Consider the following 11681-nt stretch of genomic DNA (forward strand, 5'->3'; position numbering starts at 1 on the left):
GAATTTTGATAAAGATGTTATGGACAAAGGGAGTGTTAATGATAGTTTTAAAGACTAAAGAAGATGCTGGTAGTGACATCAAGGTAAGATGGCAGAATGTGTTAATAGCAGAATAAGGGGCAGCACTCTGAAAGCAAAACATAAAATTAAGCGACAGATGGCCCTCTGTGGGGTGGAATGGGGGGTCTGTTGGGGACAAAGAATAATTTAAAAAAGGAATAAAATAAATTAATGAATAAATAAATAAAAATAAAAAAGTAATTGGATTAGAAAAAGGGGTAAAGATGCAGGAGAGAGTTCATGGCCTGAAGTTGTTGGACTCAATGTTAAGTCTGTAAACCATTTAATGCAAACTGGGTGACTGCTTTGTGGAACACTTTTGCTCAATCCGCAAGCATAACCCAGATCTTCCTGTCGCTTGCCATATCAACACACCAGCTTGATCTTGTGACCACATGTCTGTCCGAGGCCTGCTGCAATGTTCCAGTGAAGCCCAATGCAAACTGGAGGAACAGCACCTCATCTTCCGATTAGGCAGTTTACAGATTTCCGGACTTAACGTTGAGTTCAACAGCTTCACGCCATGAACACTCTCCCCTATCTTTACCCCTCTTTTAATCCAGTTACTTATTTTTTATTCATTGATTTTATTATTTTTTTAAATTATCCTTTTTCCCCAACAGAACCCCACTCCATCCCACAGAGGTCCATCTGTTATTTGGTTTTATTTTTTGCTTTCACAGAGTGCTGACCCTTGTTCTGCTATTAACACATTCTGCTATTTACCTTTATGCACTCTCAGCACCTTTAGTCTTTAACACTACTGTTAACACTCCCTTTATCCCGTATCCATGACATCCTTGTCAAATTTCCTCTTAGCTCCCACCTATTCCTGACTTTCTATTTTGCTCCACCTACTCCACCCCCTCTTAAACAGTATAATATCCATCACATTTCTACTTCTCTAGTTCGGAAGAAGAGTCATATGGACTTGAAATGTTAACTCTGTTTCTTTCTCCACAGATGCTGCCAGACCTGCTGAGTTTTGCCAGCATTTTCTGAAGATAAATATTGGTCTTTATTCATTGAGGAATTGCTCAGTACTCTCCATTGCAATCTTTATCTTGTTTATGGACATTGATCTTGTTATTCCAGCCCTATCCTACATACTCTTCCTCCCCCTGCACTGGCCTGTAAAGACTCCTACTCAAGCTCAATCTTAAAAGTTGTGGATCTCCTTACCTCCCTTTCAGTTCCTGGCCTCCTTCCATCACAGATCCCCTCCAAGCTACACACCATCCTGACTTGGAAATATATCACTGTTCTTCCACTGTCACTGGGTCAAAATCCTGGCGCTCCCTCCCTAACAGCATGGACTACGGCTTTTCAAGAAAGCAGCTCACCACCACTTTCTCAAGGGCAATTAGGAATGGGCAATAAATCCTGACCTAGCCAGTGACGCCCACATCCCATGAATGAATAAAAAAACAGGGCTTTAAAACTTAGCGACAGCTGATATTTGTTCCCTGATTTATCTGCTCATCTCCCTGATCCTCTCTACCTGGCTTTTAAATCTAAGCTTCTCTGTAAAATAAAGTCTCCTTACAGGATTGAGTAGCTCTTGGAGGATGGGGCAGCTTGCTGATCCCTGAACAAGTGCTCCACACTGATTTATTCCAAGGTCAGATAAACAGACAATGGGCAGCACCTTCCAGGAATGTTCCATGTTCTGCTTCAAAGATTCGAAAAAATTAGATTTACAATAAAATTCACACTGGCCTGTTACTCAGCAAATTGCAAACAACAGAATTGATCTCACTTGAAAGGCAAATTACTTACAGGGCAACAGAGGCAGGAAAAGATATGTTGCTGATCTAGTAGTGAGTTGAGTGTGTCATTGATCCTACAGTGAGTGGAGTTTGCTCTCTAGCCTGTGAATCCAGTAACAGTGTTACCTGATCTCACAGCGTTTCCAAAGTTTTCCTTTCACACTGGGAGCCTTTCAACTGATCCTGGAATGCTCCACCTGCCTCTGGTTGTGTGTCTGTCCTGTGTTTAAGTCCCATTCCACAGAGGGATGGAAACTGGAAAATGGTGGTTAACTGCTAGCTTGGACTGAAAAATCAGAGTCTTGAGTCCATGGGGAGAATTACTGCGTCCTCCCAAAGAACCTTGATTCAGTGAGTTGTGCACTGCAGTGGTTCCTCTCTTAGCCTCCAGGCCTATTCCTCTGGTATCTGGAACTAGCTCGGGGTTAATCCCATTGAATCTTCCAGAATACCAGGGGGGTCAGTCTTTGAACCCCTCTACCTGCGCACAGTAACATTGTCAAAGCAGCTTTATCTGTTAATTGCCTTTCAATAGCAGCGGAGCAGTGAAATATCATTCACTCTTAATAGGCTCAGAGTAAACATGTGGACTGAATCAGGATTGGAAAATCTGATGGTGAACAAATGGATATTTGCCTTCCTTTGGCATGTCATAAATAGAAAAAACCTGCTCTTTCACATTAAGCTCCACCTTGTGACTTATTGTCAGGCATTTCAAAGGTATATACAATCTGCTGTAGTAAAATTTACAACAGAGCTAATAACAGATTACATTTTTAAGGAATTTACGTAGATATAGAGAAACATTCGCGTTTATTTAGCGCCTTTCACAACCTCAGGAGGATTCAGTGCTCTTTAAGGCTAATGAAGCATTTTTAGTGTTATTGCTGTTGTAATGTAGGAAACATAGCAGCCAATTTCCGCAAAGCAAGCTCCCAGAAACAGCAATGTGATAATGACCAAATAATGTGCTTTCTGTGATGTTAGTTGAGATATAACTGTTGACCAAGACACTGGGGAGGACTCCCCTGCTGCTCTCTAAATAGTGCATTTGGATCTTTTGCATCCACCTAAGATGGCAGACAGGACCTCAATTTATCATCTCATCCGGAAGTCGTCACCTCTGAAAGCACAGCACTCCCTCAGTACTGCCCTCTCAACAGTGCAGGACTCCCTCGGTACTGCCCCTCCAATAGTGCAGGGTCCCTCATCTACTGCTTCTCTGACAGTGATGCGCTCCCTCATTACTGACCCTCTGACACTACATCATTTCCCCAGTGCTGATGCTCAGGTAGTGGAGTGCTCCCTCAGTATTGACCCTCTGAATTTTTCCCTCTCTCCCCCTTCCTCTCCTCCTCACTCCTCAACCTTACCCTCTGACTCATAAACAAAACTTGACCGTTATCCAAAAGTTACCTAACCGCAGTATGCTTCACCTTGTGTTGAGCTGACCTTGCGTTTCCAGCAGGGGAGAAAACATTTAGAAAGCACATCCCCCAATTAATCCCCATCCCCACAAATATACAATCCTCTATATATAGCCTCCCCCCAAATATACACCTCCCCCAACTAAACCACTTCCCTGCTGACACCTGCTCCCCCACTGACATGAATAGAAATGGTTGGAATTGTCTCTGGATTCAGTGGTTGAAGATCGGAGAAGCTGGAACTGTGTTAACAGGAGGAGTGATCGATCTGACTGATCAATCTGAGCTCCATTGCTCAAACAGCATCTTTCCAAGTGTTGAGTATCAGTTGATTTAGGAGCTGACAGTCTGCCCAATGCCACTCTGCGGCCTGAATTTCCTCCAGAAAATCCAAAATCTCCACATGCCATTGGTGAAATCCTGCAGCTTCAGACCACCACCCCCCCACCCTGGTGACCCTTCACTACTGCCCTAACCCTCCTTCCCCCCCAATCCCCAAAGTACCCCCACCATGCTCCCGGGTGTCCCCCTGCCATACTCCCCGGTGTCCACTCCACAGTTATGTTCCACCGCCACTGATTATATTACAGTGTTGAATCTGTATGTGAGGCTGGAAAATAAGCTGGGAATCAAAAACAGAACAAAATAACCTGTACAAAACGAGACGTTATTAGGAACAGGAGGAGGTCATTCAACGCCTCGAGCCTGTTACACAGAAACAGGAGGAGGCCATTCAGCCGCTCGAACCTGTTACACAGGAACAGGAGGAAGGCTTTGAGCCCCTTGAGCATGTTACACAGGAACAGGAGGAGGCCATTCAGCCCCTCGAGCCTGTTACACAGGAACAGGAGAAGGGCTTTGAGCCCCTCGAGCATGTTACACAGGAACAGGAGGAGGCCATTCAGCCCCTCAAACCTGTTTCACCACTCATTTAGAACAAGGCTGATCTGTATCCCTCCTCCCTTTTCTTTGATATGCTCGCTCGACAATGAACAAAAAAAAACTATTGCTCTGGAAAGCTTTATCTGAATCCTAGAGTCTAGAGCTTCCTGGTTCCAGATCCCCAGTCTTCTTTGTGTAAAGAACATTTCCTTACATCACCTTTGAACTGCCTGGCTTTAATTTTCACATTTCACTCCCACCTTCTTGGTGCCCCAATCAAACCCCATGATCGTTTTAATCAGCTCACTCATCATTACTGTGGGAATCAATCAGGATTCTCAATCTTTTCTGAGGTAAATTCTGTGCAGCCTTATTATTGAGCTACAGAATGGAACAGGAGAAATGTGCAGCTTTGTGAGCAGAACCTTGCTCCACTGTGTGTCTGCTTTGAGGACAGCAACGGATTTTGTTTACATCTGCTGACAGGTCCGTGGAGAGATAAAGTTGTTTGTCGTGAATCTATTCCTGGTTGCAAGCTCTCGGGAGCTACCACTTATTTATAACCTTTTTGTGTGATGTCAGGTACAGTGGCACCTGGACTCGATCTGTTTGGTGGGAGACAGACTGCCGAGTACAACTGTAATAGTGCGTTAATCCGATAACATCTCCCTACCTTCATACAACCACCTTCACTGAGCCACTCTCACTGAGGCTGCAACAGAAATACAGGTCGATGCTTTGTCAATATGATTCCAGTTATCTACTTGTCAGGCACTGGGATCAGAGGAACAGGATCAAACATAGCTCCTCAGTATAAACCAGCAGTAACTCAGATCCCATCGCAACTTTCTTTTGACAGCACCTTCCAAACACAACCTCTTCCACCTAGAAAGACAAAAACAGCAGATGTGTGGGAACATCACCACCTGCAAATTCCCCTCCAAATCACACACCGTCCTGACTTAGAACTATATTGCCGTTCCTTCACTGTCACTGGGTCAAAATCCTGGAACTCCCTCCCCAAAGCACTGTGGGTGTACTTAGGCCACAAGGTTTGCAGCGGTCCAAGAAGGCAGTTCACCACCACCTTCTCTGGACAACCAAGGATAGGCAATAAATGCTGGCCTTGCTGGTGACACTCAAATGCTGTGAATGAATAGAAAAATGGAATTGAATAAATACTATCTGCAGGGCTCTGGGGAAAGGGCAGGGGGTGTGGCATTAATTTGTAGCTCTTTCACAGAGCTGACGCAGGCACAATGGGCTAAATGTCATCCTCCTGGGATGCAAAATCCTATGATTCTAAGAATGAAAATGAGATTTGAATTAAATGTTTTTGTAATAAGGGTTTTAAGAACAGGCAATGATTTCTCATGAGGGGATACTGAGGCAAAGACTGAAATATTGTTGAAATGGGAATTGGATAATGATTGGAAAGGGAAACATATAAATGGATGCAGGGAAAGGAAGTTGAGAGTTAGCACCAAAACAGGTGTGATGAGCTGATTGGCCTCTTGCTGTGCTGTAATTTGTGAATCAGAGGTGTGACAAACCATCTCAATTTTAATCTAGATCAGGCTTGTCCAACGTATGGCTCACGGGCCAGATGCGGCCTTAGAAGCCCCTCTATACAGCCCCCGGAGCCAGTTTTCAAAATGCCTGTCAAACAGGTAAGTTGAATGGAAGATTCTGCGTGGAGCTGCTCCTCCAGTCACAGGCTGTACCTCTCCCATATGTGCTGCTGATTTGCTGATCAGCAGCAAATGTGAGAGAGTGCGAGGGGTGAGAGGGAGGGAGAGTGTGAGGGATGAGAGGGAGAGAGAATGTGAGGGGGAGAGGGAGAGAGAGTGCGAGATGGAGAGGGGGATGAGAGGGAGAGAGAATGTGAGGGGGAGAGGGAGAGAGAGTGCAAGGGGGAGAGGGAGAGAGTGCGAGGGGGAGAGGGAGAGAGAGAGAGAGTGCGAGGGGGAGAGGGAGAGAGAGAGTGTGTGAGGGGGAGAGAGAGAGAAAGTGCGAGCGGGAGAGAGAGAGAGTGCGAGGGGGAGAGAGAGAGTGCGAGGGGGAGAGGGAGAGAGAGAGTGTGAGGGGGAGAGGGAGAGAGAGAGTGCGAGGGTGAGAGAGAGAGAGTGCGAGGGTGAGAGAGAGAGAGTGCGAGGGGGAGAGAGAGAGAGAGTGCGAGGGGGAGAGAGAGAGTGTGAGGGGGAGAGAGAGAGAGAGTGTGAGGGGGAGAGAGAGAGTGCAAGGGGGAGAGAGAGAGAGTGCGGGGGGAGAGAGAGAGAGTGCGAGGGTGAGAGAGACAGAGTGCGAGGGTGAGAGAGAGAGTGCGAGGGTGAGAGAGAGAGTGCGAGGGTGAGAGAGAGAGAGAGAGTGCGAGGGTGAGAGAGAGAGTGTGCGAAGGAGAGAGAGAGTGCGAGGGGGAGAGAGAGAGAGTGCGAGGGGGAGAGAGAGAGAGTGCGAGGGGGGGAGAGAGAGAGTGCGAGGGGGGGAGAGAGAGAGTGCGAGGGGGGGAGAGAGAGAGAGAGTGCGAGGGGGAGAGAGAGAGAGAGTGCGAGGGGGAGAGAGAGAGAGTGCGAGGGGGAGAGAGAGACAGAGTGCGAGGGGGAGAGAGAGACAGAGTGCGAGGGGGAGAGAGAGAGAGAGTGCGAGGGGGAGAGAGAGAGAGAGTGCGAGGGGGAGAGAGAGAGAGAGTGCGGGGGGAGAGAGAGAGAGAGAGTGCGGGGGGAGAGAGAGAGAGAGTGCGAGGGGGAGAGAGAGAGAGAGTGCGAGGGGGAGAGAGAGAGAGAGTGCGAGGGGGAGAGAGAGAGAGAGTGCGAGGGGGAGAGAGAGAGAGAGTGCGAGGGGGAGAGAGAGAGAGAGTGCGAGGGAGAGAGAGAGTGCGAGGGGGAGAGAGAGAGAGAGAGAGTGCGAGGGGGAGAGAGAGAGAGAGTGCGAGGGGGAGAGAGAGAGAGAGTGCGAGGGGGAGAGAGACAGTGCGATGGAGAGGGAGAGACAGAGACAGTGCGATGGAGAGGGAGAGACAGAGACAGTGCGAGGGAGAGAGAGGTATAAAGTGCAAGTGAGGGAGAGAGAGATATAAAGTGCAAGGGAGGGAGAGAGGGAGACAGTGCGAGGGAGGGAGAGAGCGAGACAGTGCGAGGGAGGGAGAGAGGGAGACAGTGCGAGGGAGGGAGAGAGGGAGACAGTGCGAGGGAGGGAGAGAAGGAGACAGTGCGAGGGAGGGAGAGAGCGAGACAGTGCGAGGGAGGGAGAGAGCGAGACAGTGCGAGGGAGGGAGAGAGCGAGACAGTGCGAGGGAGGGAGAGAGCGAGACAGTGCGAGGGAGGGAGAGAGCGAGACAGTGCGAGGGAGGGAGAGAGCGAGACAGTGCGAGGGAGGGAGAGAGCGAGACAGTGCGAGGGAGGGAGAGAGCGAGACAGTGCGAGGGAGGGAGAGAGCGAGACAGTGCGAGGGAGGGAGAGAGCGAGACAGTGCGAGGGAGGGAGAGAGCGAGACAGTGCGAGGGAGGGAGAGAGCGAGACAGTGCGAGGGAGGGAGAGAGCGAGACAGTGCGAGGGAGGGAGAGAGCGAGACAGTGCGAGGGAGGGAGAGAGCGAGACAGTGCGAGGGAGGGAGAGAGCGAGACAGTGCGAGGGAGGGAGAGAGCGAGACAGTGCGAGGGAGGGAGAGAGCGAGACAGTGCGAGGGAGGGAGAGAGCGAGACAGTGCGAGGGAGGGAGAGAGCGAGACAGTGCGAGGGAGGGAGAGAGCGAGACAGTGCGAGGGAGGGAGAGAGCGAGACAGTGCGAGGGAGGGAGAGAGCGAGACAGTGCGAGGGAGGGAGAGAGCGAGACAGTGCGAGGGAGGGAGAGAGCGAGACAGTGCGAGGGAGGGAGAGAGCGAGACAGTGCGAGGGAGGGAGAGAGCGAGACAGTGCGAGGGAGGGAGAGAGCGAGACAGTGCGAGGGAGGGAGAGAGCGAGACAGTGCGAGGGAGGGAGAGAGCGAGACAGTGCGAGGGAGGGAGAGAGCGAGACAGTGCGAGGGTGGGAGAGAGCGAGACAGTGCGAGGGAGGGAGAGAGCGAGACAGTGCGAGGGAGGGAGAGAGCGAGACAGTGCGAGGGAGGGAGAGAGCGAGACAGTGCGAGGGAGGGAGAGAGCGAGACAGTGCGAGGGAGGGAGAGAGCGAGACAGTGCGAGGGAGGGAGAGAGCGAGACAGTGCGAGGGAGGGAGAGAGCGAGACAGAGCGAGGGAGGGAGAGAGCGAGACAGTGCGAGGGAGGGAGAGAGAGAGAGAGTGCGAGGAGGGAGAGAGTGAGACAGTGCGAGGGAGGGAGAGAGCGAGACAGTGCGAGGGAGAGAGAGAGAGAGAGAGTGCGAGGGAGAGAGAGAGCGAGACGTGCGAGGGAGGAGAGAGCGAGACAGTGCGAGGAGGGAGAGAGCGAGAGCAGTGCGAGGGAGGAGAGAGCGAGAGCAGTGCGAGGGAGGGAGAGAGCGAGACAGTGCTGAGGGAGGAGAGAGCGAGACAGTGCGAGGGGGGGAGAGAGAGAGAGAGTGCGAGAGAGAGAGAGAGCGAGGCAGTGCGAGGGAGGGAGAGAGCAAGACAGTGCAAGTGAGGGAGAGAGGGAGACAGTGCGAGGGAGGGAGAGTGCGAGACAGTGCGAGGAGAGAGAGAGTGCGAGGGGGAGAGAGAGAGTGCAAGGGGGAGAGAGAGAGAGTGCGAGGGGGAGAGAGAGCGAGACAGTGCGAGGGGGGAGAGTGTGAGACAGTGCGAGGGGGGAGAGTGTGAGACAGTGCGAGGGAGGGAGAGAGAGACAGTGCGAGGGAGGGAGAGTGTGAGACAATGCGAGGGAGGGAGAGAGCGAGACAGTGCGAGGGAGGGAGAGAGCGTGACAGTGCGAGCGAGGGAGAGAGCGAGACAGTGCGAGCGAGGGAGAGAGCGAGACAGTGCGAGAGTGGGAGAGAGAGACAGTGCGAGGGAGGGAGAGAGAGACAGTGCGAGGGAGGGAGAGAGAGAGTGTGAGGGAGGGAGAGAGACAGTGCGAGGGAGAGAGAGAGAGACAGTGCGAGGGGGGAGAGTGTGAGACAGTGCGAGGGGGGAGAGTGTGAGACAGTGCGAGGGAGGGAGAGAGAGACAGTGCGAGGGAGGGAGAGAGAGACAGTGCGAGGGAGGGAGGGAGAGACAGTGCGAGGGAGGGAGGGAGAGACAGTGCGAGGGAGGGAGAGAGAGACAGTGCGAGGGAGGGAGAGCGAGACAGTGCGAGGGAGGGAGAGCGAGACAGTGCGAGGGAGGGAGAGCGAGACAGTGCGAGGGAGGGAGAGCGAGACAGTGCGAGGGGGGAGAGGCCGAGAAGGGAGAGAGAGACAGTGCGAGGGGGGAGAGTGCGAGACAGTGCGAGGGAGGGAGAGAGAGACAGTGCGAGGGGGGAGAGGAAGAGAAGGGAGAGAGAGACAGTGCGAGGGGGGAGAGGCCGAGGGGGGAGAGGGAGACAGTGCGAGGGGGGAGAGGCCGAGGGGGGAGAGGGAGACAGTGCGAGGGGGGAGAGGCCGAGGGGGGAGAGGGAGACAGTGCGAGGGGGGAGAGGCCGAGGGGGGAGAGGGAGACAGGGCGAGGGGGGAGAGGCCGAGGGGGGAGAGGGAGACAGGGCGAGGGGGGAGAGGCCGAGGTTGGAGAGGGAGACAGTGCGAGGGGGGAGAGGCCGAGGGGGGAGAGGGAGACAGGGCGAGGGGGGAGAGGCCGAGGGGGGAGAGGGAGACAGTGTGAGGGGGGAGAGGCCGAGGGGGGAGAGGGAGACAGGGTGAGGGGGGAGAGGCCGAGGGGGGAGAGAGAGAGAGACAGACAGGGCGAGGGGGGAGAGGCCGAGGGGGGAGAGTGCGAGGGGGGAGAGAGAGAGAGTGCGAGGGGGGAGAGAGAGACAGTGCGACGGGGGAGAGAGAGAGAGTGCGAGGGGGAGAGAGAGTGCGAGGGGGGAGAGAAAGACAGTGTGGGGGGAGAGAGTGATAGTGTGAGGGGGAGAGAGAGAGAGTGCGAGGGAGAGAGAGAGAGTGCGAGGGGGAGAGAGAGAGAGTGCGAGGGAGAGAGAGAGAGAGTGCGAGGTGGGAGAGATAGTGCGAGGGAGAGAGAGAGAGTGCGAGGGAGAGAGAGAGAGTGCGAGGGAGAGAGAGAGAGTGCGAGGGAGAGAGAGAGAGTGCGAGGGAGAGAGATAGAGTGCGAGGGGGAGAGAGAGTGCGAGGGGGAGAGAGAGAGAGTGCGAGGGGGAGAGAGAGAGAGTGCGAGGGAGAGAGAGAGAGAGTGCGAGGGAGAGAGAGAGAGTGCGAGCGAGAGAGAGAGAGAGCGAGGGAGAGAGAGAGAGCGAGGGAGAGAGAGAGTGCGAGGGAGAGTGAGAGAGTGCGAGGGGGAAGAGTGAGTGCGAGGGGGAGAGAGAGAGAGTGCGAGGGAGAGAGAGAGAGTGCGAGGGAGAGAGTGCGAGGGAGAGAGTGAGACAGTGCGAGGGGGAGAGAGTGCGAGGGAGAGCGAGAGAGAGAGTGCGAGGGAGAGCGAGAGAGAGAGTGCGAGGGAGAGCGAGAGAGAGAGTGCGAGGGAGAGAGAGAGTGCGAGGGAGAGAGAGAGACAGTGCGAGGGGGGGAGAGAGTGCGAGGGGGAGAGAGAGTGCGAGGGGGAGAGAGAGAGTGCGAGGGAGAGAGAGAGAGAGAGAGTGCGAGGGAGAGAGAGAGAGGATGTGAGGGAGACAGTGCGAGAGAGAGAGACAGTGCGAGGGGGGAGAGTGCGAGGGGGGAGAGTGCGAGGGGGGAGAGTGCGAGGGGGAGAGTGCGAGGGGGAGAGAGAGAGAGAGTGCGAGGGAGGAGAGTGCGAGGGGGGAGAGAGAGAGAGTGCGAGGGGGAGAGTGCGAGGGCGGAGAGAGAGAGAGTGCGAGGGGGGAGAGAGAGACAGTGCGAGGGGGAGAGTGCGAGGGGGGAGAGAGAGACAGTGCGAGGGAGAGAGAGAGACAGTGCGAGGGAGAGAGAGAGACAGTGCGAGGGATGGAGAGAGACAGTGCGAGGGATGGAGAGAGACAGTGCGAGGGAGAGAGAGAGACAGTGCGAGGGAGAGAGAGAGACAGTGCGAGGGGGAGAGAGAGACAGTGCGAGGGGGAGAGAGGGAGAGTGCGAGGGGGAGAGAGGGAGAGTGCGAGGGGGAGAGAGAGAGAGTGCGAGGGGGAGAGAGAGAGAGTGCGAGGGGGAGAGAGAGAGAGTGCGAGGGGGAGAGAGAGAGAGTGCGAGGGGGAGAGAGAGAGTGCGAGGGGGAGAGAGAGAGAGTGCGAGGGGGAGAGAGAGAGAGTGCGAGGGGGAGAGAGAGAGAGAGAGTGCGAGGGGGAGAGAGAGAGAGGGTGCGAGGTGGAGAGAGAGAGAGACAGTGCGAGGGGGAGAGAGAGAGAGAGTGCGAGGGTGAGAGAGAGAGAGAGTGCGAGGGGGAGAGAGAGAGAGTGCGAGGGGGAGAGAGAGAGAGTGCGAGGGTGAGAGAGAGAGAGAGTGCGGGAGGGGGAGAGAGAGAGAGAGTGCGAGGGGGAGAGAGAGAGAGAGTGCGAGG

General features: G+C 53.9%; 1 protein-coding gene across 2 annotated transcripts in view; it reads left to right on the plus strand.

Moving 5' to 3' along the window:
- Nucleotides 1-11681, plus strand: part of ric8a (RIC8 guanine nucleotide exchange factor A) — a 112851-nt gene that overhangs the window by 10715 nt on the left and 90455 nt on the right. The window contains exon 3 of one of the 2 annotated variants that reach the window (XM_041197757.1): nucleotides 5711-5808. The exons of the other annotated variant lie outside the window; for it this stretch is intronic. Coding sequence (XP_041053691.1) covers nucleotides 5794-5808 — 15 coding nt within the window. The 5' untranslated portion in view covers nucleotides 5711-5793. The remainder of the gene's footprint in view (nucleotides 1-5710; nucleotides 5809-11681) is intronic. 2 annotated transcript variants of the gene reach the window in all.

This window comes from Carcharodon carcharias, chromosome 10, assembly GCF_017639515.1.
Source record: "Carcharodon carcharias isolate sCarCar2 chromosome 10, sCarCar2.pri, whole genome shotgun sequence".
In the NCBI taxonomy this organism is placed as follows: Eukaryota; Metazoa; Chordata; class Chondrichthyes; order Lamniformes; family Lamnidae; genus Carcharodon; species Carcharodon carcharias.